At 37.7% G+C, this 26112-nt stretch overlaps 1 protein-coding gene across 1 annotated transcript in view; it reads right to left on the bottom strand.

The window, feature by feature from the left end:
- The window catches only part of SLC6A5 (solute carrier family 6 member 5), a gene marked incomplete at its 5' end in the record, with an annotated part of 81659 nt that overhangs the window by 6419 nt on the left and 49128 nt on the right, over positions 1–26112 (bottom strand). Inside the window, 4 exons of the mRNA XM_081328331.1 lie at positions 18608–18707; positions 19730–19861; positions 21023–21135; positions 24219–24343. Coding sequence (XP_081184457.1) covers positions 18608–18707; positions 19730–19861; positions 21023–21135; positions 24219–24343 — 470 coding nt within the window. The remainder of the gene's footprint in view (positions 1–18607; positions 18708–19729; positions 19862–21022; positions 21136–24218; positions 24344–26112) is intronic.

Genomic DNA, 26112 nt, shown 5'->3' with positions numbered 1-26112 from the left:
ATCCCTCTTGTGTCTAATTATAGAACAAACAGGCACACTGATTTGTCAGTCTAGCTCTTCAAGACATATATTAACAATATCTATAATATTGATTGCTCATATGGGAAACCACACTAATAGATGAATTACAAAGTTACATTTTATATAAACATTAACTTAATATGTTGCAATATAAAGATTAAAATGAACGCAACCTGTGATCCACAGCAACATATACTTAAGATTCTTATTCTTATTTTTATTCTGAAGCATTTTTTTAACCAAGGAAGATATATGAATATTTAGAAACTTGAGTTGAGGTTCTCACTTTCAGAATGCTGAAATTGCTTTCTTGAAAGCAAATCAAGCCATATTTTTTAAATATAATTCTTTTCTATTTGATTTAGTAAAATCTGAAATAATGTTCACAGCTAATATTTCTTTTCATCACTAGTTGACTTTTTTTAAAAAAAAATCCCCTTAGATCAGGGGTGTCAATCTGCCAGCCCGTGGGCTGGATGCGTCATGTGGAAGCTGTGCTCATCCCAGCTCCGGCAAGGGGAAAAAAGTTGTGATACATCGCGACACATCATGTGACATGGCAAGTTTGACACTCCTTAGATAAACAAAAAAAATTCATTTTTGCTATTGGATTCTATTATTTTAGGTATTTATGCAACACACAATAAAAAAGCTGTATGTGTTCAAATCTCAAGAATTAAAGGGGATTTAAGAATATTTTGGGTAGAAAGCTTTGAATTCTCCAATAAGGAAAAGAAATCCAGGCCTGAAATTTAACTTTGAAATTGTTCAACAATAATACAACATTATTGTAAATGTAACATAAAATACCACGAACAAATCCAGATAGTTTTCCATTAGCAACAGAATTGTTTCTTTTGATGGCAATAATGTAGACAGGGCCATCATTTCCACATTATTTCAGTCCATTACTTCTTTTGATTGCTAAGGCCTTTGCAAGACTTTCACATTATCTAGTTTGTTGCACCAGTTTTACGCACGCAGCAGGTATATTTTGCCTTAATGGAAAAAAGGGACTAATATTGAATTGGTACAGCTTCCTTTTCAGGCTTTCAATTCAGCAGCACAAATAACATTTTGCCCCAGCCAGTGATGGTTGGAGCTGTGTGACTTCCTTTTCTTTGGCCTGTCACCACCATTCTTCACATCTGTTTATCACTAAGTAAGCTCAGTAGCAAAGGCTTTCTAATAGAAACTCACATAACACCGGATCACTGCAACAGACATTAATTATTCACTCCCAAAGTACAAAACGTCCCACCTCAAAGACAAAAACAAAATGTGTGACTTTTCTTCTGGGGAGTGGGTGACAGAACAAGGCTGACTCTGTTGCTCTAAATATGTTTCAGATGTATAAGTTTACTCAAGCATGAAATCTCAGCCTTGCTAGCTATACACCACCTTCTGTTACCTTCTGTTACCACAGCAGCATTCTACCTCCTCCATTGTAGTAGGCGGAAAGTTTATAATGTAAAGGAAGATGGAAAGAAAGAAAGAAAGAAAGAAAGAAAGAAAGAAAGAAAGAAAGAAAGAAAGAAAGAAAGAAAGAAAGAAAGAAAGAAGGAAGGAAGGAAGGAAGGAAGGAAGGAAGGAAGGAAGGAAGGAAGGAAGGAAGGAAGGAAGGAAGGAAGGAAGGAAGGAAGGAAGGAAGGAAGGAAGGAAGGAAGTTTGTCTGTCAGTGTGTGTGCATGTGCACATATATATTTCTCATCCCTGAACAATGCAGTGACCATTAATTTGATTTCCCTTTTAGATGAAGATAAATGTTCTTCATTCAATCATGATGTCTAAGACATTCTAGTAAGGGCCTTGTTACAGAATATCAAAAGCCAAACAGGTTCAGAGTATCAAATGTCAATCCTTTCTCCAATAGTTACAAGATAACAATAATATATTTAATAATCATTTCCCTTTTTTAAGAGTTCTAAAAGCTTGCTGCCTAATGAGCTTACTGTATGGATTCTCCCAGATTAAAAGTAACTAAAAAGTTTGCAAGTAGGAATTCAAGGACACAGCTCTTGATAAAATAGATACCAGGAAAGAAGTCAGCACGAAAAAAAAACACCTGTAAAATTAAACCCTTTTTTTGTGGATTCAAGGTTCAAACCATATGTCTCTTTTCACCATCTTTGTATTCTAAACAGAGGCCTTTGTTTTACAGCAGCAGGAATGTCTTAATCTATGCATTCTTCCCCTTCATGGATTACTGCCTTGTCGTGGCGAAGGGGCTTGCGTAATTCAATGAAGCTATGAGCTATGCCGTGCAGGGCCACCCAAGACGGAAAGGTCATAGCAGAGAGTTCTGACAAAACGTGATCCACTGGAGAAGGAAATGGCAACCCACTCCAGTATCTTTGCCATGAAAACCCTATGGACAGTACCAAAAGGCAAAATGATATGACGCTGGAAGATGAGCCCCTCAGGTCGGAAGGCGTCCAATATGCTACTGGGGAAGAGCAGAGGGCTAGTACTAGTAGCACCAGAAAGAATGAAGCGACTGGGCCAAAGCCGAAAGGACGCTCAGCTGTGGATGTGTCTGGTGGTGAAAGGAAAGTCCGACGCTGTAAAGATTTTTTCTCCATAGGAACCTGGAATGTAAGATCCATGAATCAAGAAAAGCTGGATGTGGTCAAACAAGAGATGACAAGACTGAACATCGACATCTTAGGTATCAGCGAATTAAAATGGACAGGAATGAGTGAATTTAATTCAGATGACCATCAGGTATACTACTGCGGGCAAGAATCCCTCAGAAGAAATGGAGTAGCCTTCATAGTCAATAAAAGAGTAGGAAAAGCAATACTGGGATACAATCCTCAAAATGACAGAATGATCTCAGTTCGAATCCAAGGCAAACCATTCAATATCACAGTAGTCCAAGTCTATGCCCCAAAGATACACCCAATTGAATACAGAATTCCAGAGAATAGCTAGAAGAGATAAGAATGCCTTCTTAAATAAACAGTGCAAAGAAATAGAAAAAAACAATAGAATAGGGAGGACCAGAGATCTTTTCAAGAAAATTGGAGAGATGAAGGGAACGTTTAATGCAAAAATGGGCATGATAAAGGACCAAAATGGCAGGGACCTAACAGAGGCAGAAGAGATTAAAAAGAGATGGCAAAATTACACAGAAGAACTATACAAGAATGAGCTTAATGTCCCTGATAATCACAATGAGGTGGTCACTGACCTCGAGCCAGACATCCTAGAATGTGAAGTGAAGTGGGCCTTAGAAAAACTGAGCAACAACAAAGCTAGCGGAGGTGACAGTATTCAAAATCTTAAAAGACGATGCAGTAAAAGTGCTACACTCAATTTGCCAGCAAATTTGGAAAACTCAACAGTGGCCACAGGATTGGAAAAGATCAGTTTACATTCCAATTCCAAAGAAAGACAGTGCCAAAGAATGTTCAAACTATCGCACCATTGCACTCATTTCACATGCTAGTAAAGTTATGCTTAAAATCCTACAAGCTAGACTCCAGCAGTATGTGGATCGAGAACTACCAGAAGTACAGGCAGGATTTCGAAGAGGCAGAGGAACTAGAGATCAAATTGCCAACATACGCTGGATCATGGAGAAAGCTAGAGAGTTCCAGAAAAACATCTACTTTTGCTTCATTGACTATGCTAAAGCCTTTGATTGTGTGGATCATAACAAACTGTGGCAAGTTCTTAAAGAGATGGGCGTACCAGACCATCTTATTTGTCTCTTGAGAAACCTATATGTGGGCCAAGAAGCAACAGTGAGAACGGGACACGGAACCACTGATTGGTTCAAAATTGGGAAAGGAGTCCGGCAAGGCTGTATACTGTTGCCCTGCTTATTTAACTTATATGCAGAGCACATCAGGAGAAAGGCAGGGCTAGATGAATCAAAAGTTGGAATTAAGATTGCCAGGAGAGATATCAACAACCTAAGATATGCAGATGATACCACTCTAATGGCAGAAAGTGAAGAAGAATTAAAGAGCCTCGTGTTGCAGGTGAAGAAGGAGAGTGCAAAAGTTGGGTTGAAACTTAACATTAAGAAAACCAAGATCATGGCATCCGGCCCTCTCAATTCCTGGCAAACAGATGGGGAAGAAATGGAGGTAGTGACAATTTTTATTTTCCTGGGCTCCAAGATCACTGCAGATGGGGACTGTAGCCAAGAAATTAAAAGACGCTTGCTCCTCGGGAGGAAAGCCATGGCAAATCTAGACAGCACACTAAAAAGCAGAGACATCACCCTGTCAACAAAAGTGCGTATAGTCAAGGCTATGGTCTTCCCAGTTGCAATGTATGGCAGTGAAAGCTGGACCATAAGAAAGGCTGAGCACCAAAGAATTGAGGCCTTTGAGCTAGGGTGCTGGAGAAGACTCCTGCGAGTCCCTTGGACTGCAAGACGATCAAACCGGTCAGTCCTAGAGGAGATCAACCCTGACTGCTCTTTAGAAGGCCAGATCCTGAAGCTAAAACTCAAATACTTTGGCCACCTAATGAGAAGGAAGGACTCACTGGAGAAGAGGCTAATGCTGGGAAAGATTGAGGGCAAGAGAAGAAGGGGACGACAGAGAATGAGGTGGCTGGATGGAGTCACTGAAGCAATAGGCGTGAGCTTAAATGGACTACAGAAGATGGTAGAGGACAGGAAGGCCTGGAGGAACGTTGTCCATGGGGTCGTGATGGGTTGGACACGACTTCGCAGCTAAAAACAACAACAATGCATTCTTAATGTATAGGTTAGCTCACTGTTAGCAGATAAGTTGGCTCATTGTTAGCAGATAGTTTCCTTCAGCACCACAACCTGAGATATCATTTTTCATATTTGCATCATCAGAAATTGAGAAGTATCAGAGGTCCTATTATTTTAAAGTCCTAAAAACACCTCACATAAAGTGAGTTTTTAGTTCTCTTTTCTAACAGCCTGGATTGTTGTGAGTACAATAAATCTTCACAAACCTGTTTGCCGGACCCTGGACACAAAATACTTTTTTTGTGGTTCAGACTTTTGCCCATATTTTATAGAAACTGTCTGTTAATTAATTAAAGAATTTGTGGATTAAATCAAGATTTTACTGCAAACGGGGCATTTACAGCAGTTATATAATTATGCAAACGATGTAAATTCAGATTTAACCAATATTCAGATTTATTGAAAAGTTTTACATACAATTTTTCCCTTAAAAAATCCCCCCTCCCCCCCTTCTCCCTCCCCCCTTCCTCTCCCCCCTCCCCCCCTCCCCCCCGACTTCCCAGAGCTAAATACAAGGTATATATAAAAAAAAAAATCATAAACAACCATATACTAACAACCATAAACTCTAAAATCTATCACTCTCTAGCTTATATAGGATAAAACAAACCTTAGTAATATTAAATATATATAAATATATATAAAAAAACTAATATAGGAAAAAAAAACCAAAGAAAGAAGACTTATTCAAATATAAAACTTCTTAACCCTATACTTGTTCTGAATAAACCCAAGCCATTTTCTCCCTTCCATAATATAACGTTCCTGCGAGTAATCTTTCAAATAGGCCGAAATCTTCACCATTTCGACCAGGTCAGAAACCTTTAAAATCCACTCCTCTATAGTCGGCAGTTCCTCTTTCCAATACTATCCCCGTAATTAAATTCAACATCAACTTAGTATATTCCTTCAGGCTTTTATCCAAAAAGCCTTGACCTTTTTACAAGTCTACCAACATTTAGGCTAATAATTCAGATACATGCTTAGCTTTTTAAAATCTAAATACCATCTATAAAACATTTTATAAAAATTCTCTCTTAGATTTCAAACTTGTATAAATTTTACATTCCTCACCCAAATCTTTTCCCACCTCCCACTACTTGACTGTAAGTACGTTGTGAAAGTTCCATAGACTTCTGCTGATCTTGTTCTTTTATCTTTTTTGATCGTTTTAAAGCAGCACGCGTCACCCTCTGTTCTCTGGGATCATCCAAAAGTGTTATAACTTGATCTCCTCCAGCACCATTCTCCTCTGTCTGTCCATCTTCAACCTCTTGATATTCTCCTTCTCCAGATCTCTTTGCAGCTTCCAGAAGTGTTAATGGGGTTGCTTTTAAAACATTATTGTAAAAATCACGCGCTTGCATCACAGTGACCAGACGGTACCTTTTACCTTCATGCATCACCATCAACCCCGCTGGAATCTCCCATCTGAACCTTATATCTCGTTGCTTGAGCTCTTGCACAAGAAATGTAAAATCCTTCCTTCTCCTTAAAATCTTTGGAGGAATTTCTTTTAGAACCAGAACTTCTTGATCAGCAATCACGACCTTAGTATCATAGGCAGCTTGTATAACTTCATCTCTAATTTCCCTTTTTGTAAAATAAACCACCACATCTCTAGGCAACTTTCTCTGTCTAGCAATCCATGAGTTCACACGATACACTTTATCCATGCCTCCTTTTATTTCAGATGCTGGCTGATTCAATACCACTTCGAGAGCCTCAGAAACCAGCTGCTTTAGATCTTCCTTAATATTCTCCTTTAAACCTCTGATTCTAATGGCAAACTGCATCTGGAAATATTGAGCAAGACTCAATTCTTTATCCATTTTGTGTCTTAAATCTTCATTCTCCAATACTTTTGCTTCTAATATGGCATTCTTTTGAGTCAAATCTTTAACTTTTTCATCCAAATCTTCCACACATTCAGCCACTTTATACACTGAAGACAAAATGTCTACCTTCATCACCCTGTACTTCTGTTCCATCCTCTCCTCCATTCTCTCCTCCAACTTCTTCAATTTCTCCTCCATCTGTGCAAATTTATCACCCATTGATTCCAAAATTGATTCCAAGATTACCTGGGTATGTTTTTCAAGAGCAACTTGTAAGTCCTTCGATGTCACTACATCAAGAGGATGCAATGCCTGCAATGATGATTGTTGCACCGGGGAAGTTCCAGCACTCCGAAGAGTTTTAGGGGGAGGTTTAGCCGCCATCTTTTACTTTCAATTGTGACGCACTTTCACTTAGAGTTTAAAAAGTCCATCCAGCTCGAGAGTAGAATAAAATAATCCTCTTCACCTTTTCCTCTTGTACCGCTCTGCCTGCTCTTTTTATTCCATAGTCCTTCCTTCAGGCAGGGGTGGTCGCAGACGCCTGGCTCTGCTCCATAAAGTCAGGAGCAGAGGCGCTGGCCAGCTGGGAGCGACCCAGGCTACGGGGGAGTTCAATCCTTCAGCCGCCCAAGCTGCAAGTTCAGGCGGCCCCGGAGAACTCAACCCCTACCTGGGGCCTCACCCCCTCCTCTTCTCCCAAGGAGGGGGCTTCAAATTCACCCGAACAGCTGATCGGCGCTGTTTCGGGCGAAAATCACTCAGCTGAGCCGCGGGCAGCCCGGGAAGGCTGCCTCCGTCGCCGCGGAGCCACCGGAAGTCCAACCAATATTCAGATTTAACAGACATCCTCCCCTAAACAGCCCATTAAAGTTTTACTGTTTATGTAGCTTTTGGCATATAATTGTGCCAAAAATCACATCTATTCACACTTTCTTCTAATGAATTAAAAAATAAAATGTCCAAGCTTAGTGTGCTAATGCTTATATAAAAACTAACCCTGCTAATGACAAGGTAATTTAGCACCACTTTAAGAAGCAGCACCAAATATGGTATTTAAATTTTGTCTATAAATTGAAATATCACCCTAAATGAATGTACATCTTTTTTTTAACGGCTGTGCTTTGCTTCCTCATGGAGCAAATGTTCTGATAATTTTAAATTATTGTTTTAAATTGTTGTATTGTTGTGTTCTTGTTTCTTTGAATTACCTTGTCACCACTGCTCTTCTGCACCACTTGACTCTTTTAAGTTTGAAATGGTTTAAACATACTGTATTACAAATGAATAAAAATATTAAATGTTGATGAGCTACTTCCAGATAGTAGTTTTGCAGGGCTATTCTTCATGTACTGATGGGCCCCTATTTATGACAATTCCCACAATCCCATTATAGGACCAAGTATAAGTTCTGAGAGTAAGGAAACAAATCGGCTTCTGTGAATGGGGATGGAGGAGTAAGATTGAACTTTAAGGGAATTGTGTGAAGGGGTTTTCGTTTATTTGTTTGGTGCAGGAACAGGATATCTCTCACTTTTGGACAACAGCAACGTTAAAATAGCCTAACCATTCAAAATAAAACTATAAAACAGAAACAGCAGTTAACATAAGTGTACAATTTGTTAGGCACAAGGAATCAAGAACTAAGATTGTTCAAATAAATGTAAGTTTAATCCATGCTACCTCACTATGAGACTCTGGACAGTCAGAGGGGGGCTGGACTTAGATCACTTGTGGGCGCAAAGGGACCCCCAAACTGAGCCTGGTCATCTCCTATACAATTCTCATTTTCTCTTCTTTGGCTATTCCAAACAAACTACACTACCCGAACATTCTTGGAACTCTCAGTAATGTCTGAAATAAACCTAGTTTTACGAATGAAGGCAAATCTAGTCTTGATTATCCTCTTAGAAAGTAGAAAGGGGAATAGTTTTAGTTTAAATTCCAGTTTATTAATTTGACTTATGGACTGTTTAGGTCTACTGTTACAAGGACTCTGCATCCCAATCATTCATTTTTCATTTAATAAATGAAAAATGTATAGAAACAAATATACAAAGTACATGAAATGGATATAATGCTTTTCTGAAAAATTGTAACATGGAATTAACTATCTTTCAAAAGACAAAGTTTTAAAAAATCAAATTTAAAAACTGAAGAGAAATGTAATTTATCATAAAAGCCCTTGCCAGATACAATAACAATATGCCTACTTGTTTTAACTGCTCAAAGAAAGGTGTTACCTAAATGTTAAAGGAGTTAATTCTCTAAGTTGAAACCCATAGCATATCAAATTGAAAGGCATATTTGGAAAAAGAGAGAAAACCAAAAACAAATTAGAATGAAGGTGTAAATGGCATCTGCCAAGATCTGGGCTGCTTTTACAAAAGGTTAGTCTAGAGTATATCACTTCAGAATTTTCTTAATGTGCTACTGCAAAGAGAACCACTGTAAAATCAAGGTCTGCTCAATTTTGCAAAGTGGGAAGTTTTTTTTTAAAAAAAACTTTGTAATATAGGGCCTTGTTGCAGCAATACTGTACTTTCAATCCTGACTCACTCAGAACTTACTGAAATGGAAGTGCAATATTATTATCATTGCTATTATTATTATTATTATTATTATTATTATTATTATTATTATTATTATTATTATTATTATTATTATTCATTGCACAGCCAGATGTTTGAATTTGGCATGACTTGATTTGGCATTTTTGTCTACCTATTGAGTCCTTACCAAGGACCTGGGATAGGCAGATGTGGATGTTTGATGGTATTACAACTATCGTCGCAGGATGGAAGCAGTTCCTAGTAAGGCTGCCTTTTGCAATTGACTAATGGCAAATTTATCAATGCCAATGGTGTTCAAGTGGTGCTCCAGTTGTTTTGGGATTGCACCCTATTATTATTATTATTATTATTATTATTATTATTATTATTATTATTATTATTATTATTATGGCTTTTTTCTCATAGAACGCTCAGAACGGCGTTTTGGCACCTTCTTTTTGCAAAAAAAAAAAAAAAGCTCCCTCTATTGGCTTTAGACAATCTTGGCTCTTTTTTATGACTCATGGACTTCAACTCCCAGAAATCCTGAGCCAGCCACACTGAGAGGAAAGAGGGAGGTTTCCAAGCTGAGCCATGCTGGCTCAGGAATTCTCATCATCATCATCCTAAACAACTCTTTTCTGAGATTAATCCTCTTCAAGGTGGAGCAGGTGTAAATTGTTCCTGGATCCAAAGGCACTCTCAGACTACATCATTTTGGAGAGAATCTCATCTTTCAGATCATGACCCCCTTACGATGATGACCTTCATCTTATGAAGATACCAAAAAGAGCCAATGCAATTCTACATTGCATTAACAGAGGGACAGAATCAAGATCATGTGAAATGTTAATATCACTTTATAATGCCTTGGTAAGACCACACATGGAATTCTGCATCCAGTTTTGGTCACCACAATGCAAAAAAGATGTTGAGACTCTAGAAAAAGTACAGAGAAGAGCAACAAAGATGATTAGGGGACTGGAGGCTAAAACATATAAAGAACAGTTGCTGGAATTGGGTATGTCTAGTGTCAACATTGTGACAATGGATGTTCCCGCTCTGACAACTGAGGGAAATTGCAGCCATTTTTATTCTGCTTACAGCTTGATTTTTCTGTTGTTTAGAAATCAGATGTAGAAGGGGGAATGGGTTAAATGCTTGAGCTCAACTAACCATAACAATAATGCAGCTTTGTGGAAACTCAAGGACATAAACCGATAACGTTTTGGTGGGCTGAGGAGCAGGAGAGGAAGCCTGTGCTTCAGGCTAATTGGAGAATGTGATTTATGACTGCTTCATGGGGGTGGGAATTGCAATTTGTTACTTTGTATCTGGGGGAAGGGAATTTAGTTTTGGGTTCAAGTATGTAGTGCCAATACTTTGTTTCCTGAGTAAAATATTCTTTAAGGAAGAATTCTTGCCTTGAAATTCTTTAATCGGTTCCATCTATCGGAACCATGACATCTAGTTTAATGAAGAGAAGGACTAGGGGTGGCATGATAGCAGTGTTCCAATATATCAGAGGTTGCCACAAAGAAGAGGGAGTCAAGCTATTCTCCAAAGCACCCGAATGCAGGACAAGAAGCAACGGATGGAAACTAATCAAAGAGAGAAGCAACCTAGAACTGTGGAAAAATTTCCTGACTGTTAGAACAATTAATCAGTTGAGTGACTTTCCTCCAGAAGTTGTGAATGCTCTGACACTGGAAGCTTTCCTGCATGAGCAGGATTTGACGCTAAATCCCTTCCAACTCTATTAATATTCTGTTACTATTCTATTATTTGGATTTAGATTTTGTTTGCAGACATTTACAGTAGGAAGATAAGGCAAGAGCAGAAATGTGGAGAAAGAGATGTGGGTGTCATCAGTATATTGATAACACTTTACACTAGACTACTTATCAGAATAGTTGCTATCTTAACCTTCTTGACTATCATTTTACTTAGTGCTATCCACTTAACCATTACATATTATTGAAAAAAATATTGCTGTTTCAGAGAAATGACAGAGATTTTAAAGACAACTGCAAGCTGTGATGCAGTCATTCTTCCTAATTTCATCTTCAGTTAAAGTGAAATTGCAGGTATTTATTTTAGAAACCAACACAATCTTTTAGGATGGGAATGAAGATAAAAATATATATGGGTACATTCAATTAAGGGTGCTTCACTCAAATCCCTTTCAATTCCTTAAAAACTATTACAACATGCAGATTGATGTTATGTAATTTAATTTAATTTAATTTAATAATTTGATTTCTATACCGCCCTTCTCCCGAAGGACTCAGGGCGGTGAACAGGGCAATACACAATAAAAATCGAATACAAAAATTAAAAAGCCATTAAACATCATGCCCATAAAATCAATACATATTAAAGTTAAAACTAGTTTTAAAAACCCAACCCCATCCCGTCAGACCAGGCCAGCTTGTTCGAAAAAGAATGTTTTGAGATCGCGCCGGAAGGAGCGAAGGTCGGGGGCCATCCGGAGCTCAACCGGTAGGCGGTTCCAAAGGTCTGGCGCGCCCATGTAACTTAGTTCTATGAGTTTTTCATTAGTGTTCATTTATTATTTGAATTTGCTTATACCCTACTACATTCTCTTGATTTTTTTCAATGCTGAATTACAACATTTTTGTCCTTACATTTTGCTTGCCACCTTGGGTGGGAATTGTTCCAGAATGTTTGTTTTATAAATAAGCAAATCAATCAGCTGTTGAGAACAACAATCATAAAGGGATAATAAATACGTGATCATAACAACTGATATTTCGTTTGATATCATCTGTACTTCTGTTAAGAATAACCTTATTCTGTTAGGTAGAATTTGTTGTACTTCTGCCACTCTGTGGTCAAAATCAGAATAGCACAAAAATTTCAAATTTTATGGAGACTAACTCAAACACATTTTCTTTAGCTTTATCTGTTTTAATGTGCTGCCTTCTATTAAACTGTAAGCAATTTTTTTTGTAATATACTGTTTAACCATTGTTGTTCATGAACATTGTTTTCATGAACCAAATTGAAAAGGCAAGCAACAAGAGGTATTATTTTCTGCCATGTGAGTCTTCCCAGAAGCAACTAAAGAACTAAACAGGATTCCCCTTCAGATATGTTGAACTTCAAGTTCTATAACAGCCCGCTGGCTGAGGAATTCTGGGAGTTGAAGTCCACAAGTCATAAAAGGGCCAGGTTTGAAGACCCCTGTTCCATAATTTCGAGACAGCATTGTTCTAGCTGGCTAGAAATTAAAAAGCATTATAATGTAATCTAAAATACCCCAAAGGCTTTATGTCAGAAAAAGTACACCTTGATCAAAGACACTATTACTCTTACATTTCCAATTAAAATACAGTTCAATACCCTTAAAAGGAATACATGCTTAATAATTTTGTTACTATTTAATTAATATTCTATCCTGTTTTTCATCAAGGAATTCAAGGTAGTATACATAACTCATCCTCTGCTCCCAGTTTTTCTCCACAAGTCAAAGAGTAAGCAGAGAATACTTAGGATTTCCCAGTGAACTTCCAACAACATAAGGTTAAACCTTAGTCTCCCCAATACTAATCTAACACCAAAACACCAACTGGCTGAATGATTATGAGCACTATGGAAGGCACAGCATACAGTATGCTTTCCTGCATTAGATACTACAATGATTTGGATGGTCATTCAAGAGGCCTTGTCCAGAATCCAAGTGTCATTTAATCCCAAGCCTTGATGATGAAGGAGTCAAGTGTGCTAAGAAAATTGCAAAAAAAAAAAAAGCTGAATGAATCCTTTGCTTCTGCCTACATAGGAGCAAAATTGGGTGAGATTTTCAGGAAGAGAATCAGATGAACTGAGCTATTGTACAATGGTAACAAGAAAAGTAGTGCTATATTGACAAACTAAACATCAACATGTAAGGTTGAGAGCTTTTTTTCTCATAGAACGCTCAGAACGGAGTTCCGGCACCTTTTTTGGATGGAACCTTGTAGGGTAGGCAAGGCAGGTTGTATGACATGTGTGAATTCCGGCACCTTTTTCTTTTACAAAAAAAGCACTGAGAGCATCTATTCATGGATTAAAAGCTGAGTCCATAAACTTTCTAATCAAAATATGCAACTTGTCTCCTGTGCAGTGGAGAACTGGAAGATAGTCAATGAAACTCCAATTTTAACGGTTGGATTAATTCAAGAAAATCATTGAGATTATTGGATATTAGCCTTGATGTCACTGTGAATATCTCTGAAGGCCTTCTACTGGGGCTTCTTTGTGCAATTGTTTGGCCACTATGACAACAGACTGCTGGGCAAGATGAACCTATTCTCTTAAATTCTTAACCTACTTAGCTTCTGAGCTCAGATACAACCAGTCAGAGGTTGCCTCAAGTTGAGACTGGTAAAGCAACTTTTTATATGCCATGTGATAAAAATAATGAAAGAAGAGAGGAAAGATCAAATAGGACATTACAAACTTTTAATATAACTGAACCTGTATGTGAGAGTCAGATGGAATAAGTGAAAAGTAACATTTGAAAAGGGTAACAAAGCCAAAGAAACGTATACTCTTTAGAGTAAGGGAAGAATTAAAAATGAGAAAAAGTCAGAGGGTAAAAGCTGAAGTCGAAAAAGTTTGAGGGGAGTGGAATTATGCTGGGATCTCTCAGTTTCTACTCTGAACCTCTAATTTCTTTGTGGAACTTGCAATAGTGTTGCATAGGGCTTGATCTTTTTTCAGTGAAAGGGAGAAAAATAAGGTGTTCCTGACCATTTGATTCCTTCCTATATTTCAGGTTTGGTGTATCAGTTTAACATGCAAGCAAATCACATTTCCCATAGATAACATACGGCCAATAATCTTAAGGCAGTGCCTGGGGATAAGAGAAGCAAAGAGTAACTACTTGAAATTCTGTACCAGAAGCAAGAAGAGAATTCAGTTTTTATCCACTCTAAGCACAAACATAACTTGTAAGGATGCTCTTTTACAAGAGAGCTTTCCTCTTCCAACTAAGTCTGCCATAGTGTGTTTCTATCGCAATAAAATAGCACAAAGAAGCAATGCAAATCTTATGAGGAGTTCCTAAAGTTGAAATGTTGCACAATATTTCTAAGGTAAAGGTAAAAGGTAAAGGTTCCCCCGCACATGCGTGCTAGTCGTTTCCGACTCTAGGGGCCGGTGCTCATCTCCGTTTCATAGCCGAAGAGCCAGCGTTTGTCCGAGGACGTCTCCGTGGTCATGTGGCCGGCATGACTAGACGCCAAAGGCGCACGGAACGCTGTTACCTTCCCACCGTAGTGGTCCCTATTTTTCTACTTGCATTTTTACGTGCTTTCGAACTGCTAGGTGGGCAGAAGCTGGGACGAGTAACAGGCGCTCACTCTGTTACGCGGCACTCGGGATTCGACCCGCCAAACTGCCGACCTTCTGATCGACAAGCTCAGCGTCCTAACCCACTGAGCCACCGCGTCCCATATACAATATTTCTACAATCAGTCAAACTGGACAATGTAAAGAGAATTGCCTGTTACTTTTAATGTTTCCTTCTTGAAACATACAGCAGCGTGCAATCACCCATTTTATAAACATCTGGTGCAGTATTTGAAAATATTGCTGTACTTGAAAGCTACAGGGGGATGGCGAAAGGGCTTAACTTCAAATCTATGCACAATATAATCCTGGTAGGAATATTACCAACTTCAGAATCTGAGATGTGTCTGCAGCTTATTTATTTATAAATCCTTCTCTTGACTGAAGATACGTATGTCTTGCATTGGTTCCCATGGAAACAGGGTATGAGCATCATTTAGCTTTGAAAGGTCTTGTGAATAGTTATTTCTGGGCTAATTTACAATACTGGCAATTTTGTAGAAGGTGAAATCTTCTCACAAGTGATATAGGCTTATTTAGACAGATTTCTCATTCCTTCTGGTAAAGTAGCTAGAATCTTCTAAATCATCCAATTCTGGCAAAAATATGTATGAAATTCATTTTGCATGCCACTATAGGAGTTCGTTAAATAAAAATGTTGTTGGCTTGCCTGTACTATACTTCTAGACCATTATTGTAAAAGATCAAGAGTATCAACTCTTGATCTGTCCATGGCCTTGATCCATTATGTAATGCTAATAGGGCAGTCAACAGAATTATTCCTACATGTTGATACTGCACCACCTCTTTCTGGAAATTTCAATGGATAAATGAATCAAAAAATTTCAGCTGAATCAAAATTATTGTGTTGGATTCTTGTTGCTCTCTGAGTTAGGTAACAAAGCATCTGCAGAAAGACAAACAAACTCAGAGAAAGCCAAGAACTTAATATTTCAATCGTGAGCTATGTACATATATTATATTCTATTGAACCAAATGATTCTATGGAGTAATAATTTCCAGGTCCAAAATGGGTAGCATTTTCATTTGAACAAATTGATCCTTGTCACCCGGACTCTTTGATCTCAGGAGATTATCCTCTAATTCAGGGGTGTCAAACTTGCCACATCACATGACATGTCGTGACGTATCACGACTTTTTTTCCCTTGCCAGAGCTGGGATGGGCACAGCTTCCATGTGATGCATCCAGCCCGCGGACTGGCAGTTTGACACCCCTGCTCTAACTAGAGCTGTTATGGTGGACAAAATGGAAGCAGCAGCATTATACAAAAATCCTATTAACCTGTCCTAAAGGAAGTGCACTGGTAGTGCCTTTTCAAAATGAAGTTGTTTAATTCCCTTTGGGTTTTCAGTCTGGATATTTGCAGAAGTATCTTAATATGCATCTATATAATTATTATGCTTTGCTAAGGAGACTCTAGAGCTACTATAGCTAGTCCTAGACTTACAGCCACAATTGAGTCCAAATTTCTGTTGCTAAGCCAGACAGTTGTTAAATGAATTTTACCCCATTTTATGATCTTTCTTGCCACAGCTCTCAAGTGAATCGCTGCAGTTGTTAAGTTAGTAACATGGTTGTTAAGTGAACCTGGTTTCCCCATTGATTTTGCTTGTCAGAAGCTCGTATGACCCCAGGACCACACAACCATCATAAATGTAAGCCAAGCATCCAAATTCTGATCACCTAACTATGGGCATATTGCAACAGTCATAAGTGTGAGAAAGGGTCATAAGCCTCTTTTTGCAGTGCTGTTATAACTTCAAGTGGTCACTAAATGTGGTGCTGTAAGTCGAGAACTACCTGTATTAGAAGTTGTATATAAATGTGTAGAGAATAGCCTCTCAATGACAGCACTGTTAACTTTGGTTGTTCTTGCTTTGACAACAGATGGAAATGCAGCTGTTTTCTCTATTGTTTTTAGAATCAGTTGCTGCTGAGAGGGGCAATAGGGATGAGAGTCCAGTTAGTCATAACAATAACAACTTAGTCGTGGGAACCCAAGGACATTGGGCCCAGAGCCGCTAGTGTTTTGGTGGGCTAGAGAGCTGGGGAGAAAGCCCGCACTTCAAGCTGATTGGGGAATGTGATTTATGACTGTTTATTGGAGGAGGGAATTGCACTTTTTTTACTTTGTATCCAGGGGAGGGGAATTTAGTTTCTGGTTTCAACTATATAGTGCTGGTGCTTTGTTTCTCGAATAAAAAGATTCTTTAAGGTAAACAATGCCTCAAAGTTCTTTTGAAGAGTTTCATCTGTCAGAACCATGACATTCAACTCCTGTACCTCCTTCTTTGGCCAACACTGATCTTATTTCACATGACAACTTATTTAAGGGTTGGGTGTTACTGGGTACAGCTTAATGTATTTCATTTTATCAAGGATTTTTTAATAAATCTCACAGAATTGTGTGCTGAATACTCTGACATAGTGTGGGAAAGGACTATTTAAATAAATGTATTCATAAAAAGAACTCATCGTATTCCTCTTGGGCCTACAAACCTGTTGAAAATTACTTTACTGCTCAGCCAGAGCAACAGATCACCCGGCCAGTGAATAAGCTGTTCTCTAATTGTATTTCCTTTCTCCCTGGCTCAGCTACTTACAGGATTCCCCTTTAAACCTCTCGACCGTTACACTTGATTTTGCCCTCATGATTTTTGTGCTGCGTAGACATAACAAAGAAAACTTTGACTATTTAAATCAAGGCCTTCTGACTTCTGCTTAGTGAAAAGTACCTCATTCGTTCATCATCTCCTATAATGGCAAAATGTGGGCCAGTATAGTAAAAAATGGATTTATACTAAAGTGCTCTTGGGAATCAATGATTAAAAAAAAACAAATTAGTCTGCCATATATTTCACATTAGCAATCATTTTTAAAAGTAAACACAAAACTGTCAGCATGGAAGAGTGACATAGATTAGAACAGACATGTCAAACACAAGGCCCGGGGGCCAGATGCAGCCCGCAAAGTGGTTTCATGTGGCCCGCAAAGCCATCCTGGAAACAGTGAGGGAACGGCCCCCACTGCCTTGGCCCTGGCCCAGAGACCCTCCTCCTGCCAGAGATCGTCAGATCTGTCCCACTCCTGCCCAGGCCCCCATAGGCACCCTTGATGCCAACGATGTAGAGCTGGCCACGCCCACCCAGTAGGCCATACGCACTCTAGCCATGCCCACCCAGTAGGCCACGCCCACCCAGGCCACTCCCACCCAGCCCCCTGAGGGCAACCGCAATGCTGATGCGGCCCTCAATGAAATTGAGTTTGACACCCCTGGATTAGAACCTTCCAATGTAATGGCAGTATTCTATGAGGTAGCATCAATAGCTAGTAACAGAGAGAAAAAAATCCTTTTTTCTGTTTGGCCATTATGACAACACCCTTGTAGTTATTTTTATATTAATGAAAATCCATGAATGTGCCAGGTTCTAAATTATAACTAAAAGCCACCCGTAGAAATCCCAGATCTCAACAAGCATACCTGACCAATTATTATCTCCTTAGCGTTGGAGAATGGCAACAGGACGTTAATAACAATACTCTTTATTGACATCTCTATTGACCTTTAGTAACAAAGCGGTGTTACTAAACACTCTCAACCTCTTCAGGAGAAGAGGATGCTGTTGTAACCAGTGGATAGAAAATTGCTTTTTCTATAAAAGGAGATTTAGTCACACCGGATGACCTAGAACATCTTATGGCATTATGGAAAATAGGCAAACAAAATATACAGGGGAGGATCATCACAGCAGAATAATGATATTTATGCAGAGATGATATATATGGAAATCACACTTCACTTTTAAAGTCATAAACATGCTACAGTTCTTGGTAACAGCCTGTTCTATGATAGTCCTACCGAATTAAGTAAACTTGACTTTTAGCTTATCTGAATACTAGTGAACCGAGTCTATAAAATATATGCCTGTGTGTATTCAATAATGTATATTTTGAAATGTTAATGAGTAACATTTTAAAACTTTTGTTTGTGGAATTATCTGTTACTTATCAATATCCCATTTTTACATATAAGAACTATTTTTATAACTTAGGGATTACATATCCATTTCTTACCATAAATGTACGAAATGCCAACAAGTTCAAAGATGGCTATTATAACAAGAGAATAAGATGCTGCATAGGTGTCCACAAGCTGCAACATGTACATCCCACCCTAAAATTAAAAATAAATAATTACTAACAGAAATGCCACTTGCTATTAGGATGCAATCAGCAGGAACCCAACTAATAATTACAGGAAGGAAAAATGGGTGCTATTTTGTCACCAAGCCCCATCTCACTATGAAAATACTCTATGAATTATATAGAATTTTTCAAGAATATCTATTTTTCATATATCTTTACAACAAAATGGGAGGGAGGGGTGGCCAAAATGGAATGAATATAAAGTTAGGTTTTTATACTATGGCAAAGGTTTGCCCTTTGAAATTCCTATATACACTAGAACAGGCATGTCAAACTCGCGATGTCACATGATGTCACGTGACGTATCGCAACTTTTTCCCCATTGCCGGCAATGGGGTAGGCGAGGTTTTAGTATGATGCATCTGGCTCGCAGGCTGGCAGCTTGACATGCCTGAACTAGAAACAAAAAGAGAGAATTAGCTGTGCAACCTCTTTGAGACACTTGAAGAATGTGAAGAAAATGGAGACTATGAATCTAACAGATCTATAAATTTTATCTGCATGGCTGTGTCCAGCCATATGCAGTCCTTACAGTAATGGTAAATTACATCTTTAGAAAAGTCTACAGGTAGTCCTTGGCTTACAACATTTGTTTAGTGAACATTCAAAGTTACAATGGCACTGAAAAAAGTGCCTTATTTTCACACTTACAACTGTTGCAATCTCTCCATGGTCACATGATCAAAATTCAGATATTTGGCAACTGCAATGCCTCAGGGTCATGTGATCAACTTTTGTGACTTTCTAACAAGTCAGTGGGGAAGCCAGATTCAGTGATTCACTTAACAATTCAGTTAAGCTCAGTTGAGGTTGTAAGTTGAGGACTACCTGTATATGCTTAACAGGGCCTTCAGTACAGTCATGTAGTACATTTTTGTGACCAGCGAAATTTCTCTTCAAACTGCATTTCCTATGAAGTTAATCTACTCTTAGAGCTGGTTTTACTAATTAGAGGAGCTGATTAAACAGCACACAATGTAATATGTTTACCTGAGTGATCATAGGAAAACCCATGATGAAAAAGGAAATGCAACATCCAAGAGTGAACAGTGGCTTGTGGGTACGTAAATACTTTGGAAATTCATCTGAAACAGATGTCACTATGGTTTCAATGGTGGCAAACTGAAATGCCAAAGAAGAGAGTAAAAAATCAGTAGCAGTCATGGGTCATTCGAATGATTTACGGAACCAGTTTTCATCTTAAGCATTAGCCATCCAATGTCACTACATTGATTCTTCTTGATCTCTTGTTATTCTCTATACTTATGATTTCAGTCTTTTTAGAATAATACAGATGTCTATACAGTATACTATTTTCCCCATTCAGCCAAGTTGATTTAAATACTTTTTAAGCCCTCCCATTCTTCTATTTTGTTTCAGCCCTTAATAGAATAGAATAGAATAGAATAGAATAGAATAGAATAGAATAGAATAGAATAGAATAGAATAGAATAGAATAGGAGCTGGAAGGGACCTTGGAGGTCTTCTAGTCCAGCCCTCTGCCCAATCAGGAGAATCCATACCATCTCAGACAAGTGACTGTCTAGCCTCTTCTTGAAAATCTCCAGTAATGGATTTGCTTCTGGCTGTAATTTGATAATTAGCCTATAGAGACTATTAGTTTATTTATTTATTTGATTTCTATAGTCACCCATCTCAGCATTTAACTCTGGGAGGCTTGCAATTCAAAAACATATACCATACAATTAAAATCTTAACACATTTTAAATCCGTTAACAATATAGCCAGGAGGTGGGCCTTTGGCAGAGGTAGCGCCCCAGGCTTGGAGCAAGTCTTTAAAGCTTTAAGGAAGGCTAACGGGATTGGGGCCATTCTAATCTCCAAAGGAGGATATTCCATAGAGCAGGGGCTGTTGCAGAAAAAGCTTCTATTCTAGTTCCTGTCAGCCAACATTCTTTGGCTGACAGGATCTGCAGCATGGCCATCCTATTTAATCTAATTGGACATGTAGAAATTCTTGGAAAATGGTGATCCCTCAGGTACCCTAGTGCCAAGCCATTAATTATTTGTGAACCAAAGGCAATTATAATAATTTCAAAAGAAATGTTGGTTCTAAACCTGTATAAATGAATTCAGTGTGACTTACATCTAAGAAACATGTACAGCATCATTTGTTGTATGCTAAATTTATCAGAAAATCTGTGCTAAATCCCAGACTGCAATTACTTATATTAAAATATTAATTTAATGTACTGTTTACACTCTGAACCTCTAATGAGCAAAAAAGAAGTTACATATATACATATAAAAAGATTTATCTACCATTGTGTCCAATCCAAGTGTAAGAAGCATCAAGAAGAAGATTATAGCCCAAAACGGGGAAAGTGGAAGCCTAGTTAAGGCTTCAGGATATACCACAAATGCAATGCCAGGACCTAGAATCCAAAATAAAATAGACAGAAATCAAATTGATAGCTTAAAATAAGCAGCATCCTTTGAATTTTGGGGTCATGCTGAACCAAACAAAATCCATTTCAGTTTAAGATGACAAAATTTAGAATTTCAGTTTCCTACTTTCCAATTGAGTAGTGCATTGTAGGGTCACAGAATCTTGTATTCCAATCATACATTTTGAGCACAAGCAATCTCCAAAAAAAATCTAGCTTTTCACAGAAAGGGGATGGCAAAGATCATTATTAGAATAGCAGGGATTTTGCTATACCTATTAAATACAAATATGCCCTGACTGTGAAAAAGAATGTGATATAGTGAAACATGTTTAGAAATGTTTGTGACTCTTGAGAGTACACCCTATTTTATTGATACCAAACTGCAACATAGAAACACAATTCCCCTTTAAAATATTTGTCTTCTTAATTGCGCCCCATTTGTTTCATCTACTGTACACAAATTCCCTCCATCATTTTCATGTATCATGCAACAAATGGAGAAACTGGTGCCATTCCAATATTTTTTATTACAAACTTGAACAATAGTTGATTTGGTAAAGCTACTACATTGGGTATTTAAACCCAAAACATCTGGTAGGCAATAGATTTCCCTTTCCTGAGCTACTCTGTAATACACTACTGCCAGTTTATTTTAGCAATGCAAGAGTTAATTTCACAACCATTACATATTTCCCCAAAATGTTGGAAAACTCTTGTCAAACATAAAATACCGCTTGAAGACTTTTTTTATTATTACTGGTGTGAGGCAATGCAAGAGGCTGACTTTAAAGCCTGCTGTTAACTGGGAGTTTTTCTTGGCAAGAAGACTTAGGGGATGTTATATATTCATGAACATGCTCTTTCATCTCTTGATTAAAGATTTTTTTTTCTTGACTACTACAGATAAAAATGTTGCTTGCAGTAGCTTCTTGCACGTTTGGAAATTAAATTAAGGGATCAAAATAATGAGTTTCTAGAATTCATCATACTGTGGGAAACCTAATTGCAGGAAATGAGACTGCGAATCTCCCTTGATTGGGATCCTTTAAATTAATTTCATGGAGAGATGGAGGTTATGACCACTGAGAGTTCAATATAGATAAGGGCAGTTGTTGAGCTTCAATATCCATCTGGGAAAAGACAAACATTGTCCCTTTATGAAATTAACTCACCATTTAAGCAGCAGTTCAAATAATACCTTACAGTACTGGAATAACTGGCATTTTCCTTTTGAGACAGCCATATTATACAAATATCCACCAAATTTTGGTCATTTGGCATTTCAAAGCACACATATGGTCATACTACAGAAGAACATGGGACCTTAAGAAAATGTTGCTCTATGTCTGCTTTGGTTCTCTGAGCTTCTGAAACCCATGAATTCAAACAAGTTAGTTCTGTTCCAGGGTTCATAACTGTTAACAAATTCTACTTTTTTGAATCAAAAGCCTACCTTGTCAGGTTGTTTTGAAGTTTTAAGAATTAATATACAGCTTTTCCATCATTATGCAGCTGTCTGGATGCTGAAGCACTTAAACAGTTCTGAAGCCTCTTTTGGAAAGCTGAATCTAAAGCTTTGTAGAGCTATCATCACAATCACCAAAATCCTTCTTGAGTTTTTATATCCTACTTGAAATCCTAGAGATTTTGAAGTAACTTACAAACATTTCTGATACAGCAAACTAGACAAGAATCATTGGGAAGGAGCTAAGATATACATGCTGCTTTGCATATGTCAGTTTAAAAGAAGCAACCATTGAATTTAATGGGGCCATACTCCTTGAAAAGCATATACAAATGGCACGTAGCTGTATTAACTGTTTTATGATTTAATTTAGCATTAATAACACTGTTTAGTAACTGATCAAGTGAAATAGATTTGTTTAGATAGGTCTGTTTGTAAACAGGCATCCATATTTCTTCACATAAATACAACTCTTAGAAACTGAAGCATTTGGATGGAATGGTTGTCCAAATGAATAGTACACATTTGTATTAAATCAGACATGTCTAACCAATGGCCCATGGGCCTTCTGCTGCCCTGGAAAGCTAATAATGTGGCCCCACAAGATCATAAACTTTTAACATTATTTATAAATGTATAAATACATTAAGTATATAATTTTAATGCAGCCCAAGATAATTCCTCTTCACTCAGTGAAAATCAGGCAAGCCAAAAGGTTGAACACACCTGTATTCAATAAAGAAATGTAAAGTCCCCAGTGTTTGCACCTATTAAATCAATTATTATTAAATGCCAGCAAGATTTTGAGGAGTCCAAAAGTGGTTTAAGAATAGGCAAGCTCGTAAGACAATTATCCCAGTGATCAAATATTTATAGCTTGAGAATAACATTATCAAATGTATGTACATTATCAAGATCATTTGCAAACTTTAAAATTCAAATTACATTTCGACAGGTCTGACAGCAAAAAAAAAATAGAAGAATTACGGTGACAATTTTCAACTGTACCCTAAAAACTTGCATAAATAAGGCAATCGTATTATGTCTCATTGCATTAAACAATCAGTCCAAGGAAGCAAACATATTAAGAAAGGATTGTGATTTTACATGGTTAACCATGTTAATATGTGCAGCAAGACAACGTAGGCGAATTATCACTGGGAAAGTGGGGCTTTGAATGCAGCTTTCCTCAGTTATTTCATGGACCCACCTATACAGTTTCCTTAGCAACCATAGAGAAGTAGTTTGCTTCTTTCTTCTTTCAGACCTATAAATGTAAAATTTTCTGGTGGGAAAAAATGGGTTGATCTTGATTTCTTTGTTATCCTCGGAGGAGGTGAAGGGAACTATCCCACCACTGACAAAGTGTGGCTAGCTTCTACACAAAGCTGAGATAGGCATGCCATGTTTTCCTTTGACTTAGTCAGCAACCATTCTTTATAGCACATGTTTAAGATGCTCCAAGTTGTACCATTTTGCCCAGGTGCTTCATGTGCTTTAATCAATAGGCCTATGCAGAACATCTTGCACAGAAGAAACCAGAACAAAATCAGTACTGCCCAAGAGTGCAATATACCAAAAAAAATTACATAAAAAATCATACCTTGGTCTGCAACATCTTCAATATCCACTTTGAGTTCATGTGCCATGAATCCAATCACTGAAAAGATGACAAAGCCTGCAAATATACTTGTGGCACTGTTGGTACAAGTTACTATCAAGGTGTCCCTGAAGAAAGGAGGGAAAAAGAAAATATATTTATCAGCTTTTTAATGCAGTGGTGATGATATAGTAGGCCATGTATACGGAGTATACAGTATAATTATGTCATAGTGGTGACATACCAATATTTAGTAAGTATAATACCAAATATTTATAATTTATTCATTCCATTTGTATAGCTGCTGTTCAACAACTAAGCCTGGGCAGTGAATAATATTAAAATAAAATAAAAAATAACAACAATCAGAGCTATCCATAGGGAGGGTGCTACAGGAGAAAAGATTCTCTTTCTGTGTTTTGCTAACTGGCATTCCTTAGCCAAGAGTGCATGAAGCATGCCCATCCTGCCTGACCAATTTGGACAGGTAGATGGAACTGGGAAGAGATGCTCTCTTAAGTATCCCATTCCCAAGCCATTTAAATGTAAGAAGCAGTACCTTCAATTGAACCTGGAAGCACATCAATAGCTAATGCAGCTCACAAAGTAGTGCTGTTACATGCACTGAGTAGATGCACCAGTGGTATCTATTACCCATACTGTCACCAGTTAAAGCTTCCAAATGCTCTTCAAGGACAGCCCATGTAGACTGCACTGCAATAGTCCATACAAGAGGCCACAGGGGCATGAGTAATAAGTAGGGTGTCCTAGTCCCAGAGCAGGTGCAACTGGTATATAACCCATATTCCAAATAACACTTCCCCCCCACACACACACATAAAAAGCTACATAAATAAAAATAATTTAATTCACTTTATCAATATAGAATAATACTGATATAGGATAATATTGATATACTATTGATATATTCCATACAATATGGAACTGATGTTTGTGAAGACAGTAATTCTAAAGACAGTAATCACTAATTCCTTATTTTATTGTGTGATTCAATCCACGTATTTCACTATTAGGAGCAACAGCATAAAGACACAAAAATCTTAGATTTTAAAACAGGGAAAACATAAGTCAGCTTTCACCAACCCTAGTACAAAACCACACAGTGCCTACTGTAAATTTTAGGTGGACCTTATCAAATAATGGAAATGACCACTTGTAGGAGTTTAAGATGAAAGGTTCAAGTGAAGGTTTGGAAGAAAATTTATGTTATACTATAGAACTAAGAAAATATTTGAGATAAAATAGTATGTTCTTATGTTGAGTTCAGTTTTTCCCAATTTTGTACCTTTCTCATAAGTTACTCAGTTTTAATACAGCTAAAGGGCACCAGATTGGAAATACTGCTTTCGGTGTTACTTCTGAAAGCTGAAACTCCAGATTCAAGTGTCTAATCAGCATCCCATTCATTGCTAAGCTGCTTCAAGAACAAACTTGTTGTATACAGAAAAGTGGTAAGTTGTGCGCCCATGGTAAACAAAATATTCAGTCTATCTAATCATTACATCCATGCCTCAGTAATTTAATTCTCATAAAAGACAATGTCAACAAAAACATTTAACTTGCAGAAAGCTTTAAGAATGATCACACAAAGTGTGGTGCTAAGCATGTAAGGAGATTTAGAAGAGTTGCCTAGCCATTACTTTGAAAGTTCAAATGTTCAAAACACTTATACAAGGCAGGACACGATCAGCAATCTTTTTTTTTCCACCAGGAATTATTTTAAAACTTATATTGGCTTCAGTAGAGGAGGAAATGCCTACAACAGTTCCATGCCAACCAAGGCAACATTTGGAGAAGAGGGCTATTTTTTATTTGATTTGATTTTTGGCCTAACGCCATCTCATGCTCTCATCAGTTAAAATGTCAAAATTAAAGC

The sequence above is a fragment of the Vipera berus genome, assembly GCF_964194415.1.
Source record: "Vipera berus genome assembly, chromosome: 1".
Lineage (NCBI taxonomy): Eukaryota > Metazoa > Chordata > Lepidosauria > Squamata > Viperidae > Vipera > Vipera berus.
The sequence above is the reverse complement of the archived record's forward strand: the minus strand, read 5'-3'. Positions and strand labels throughout refer to the sequence as shown.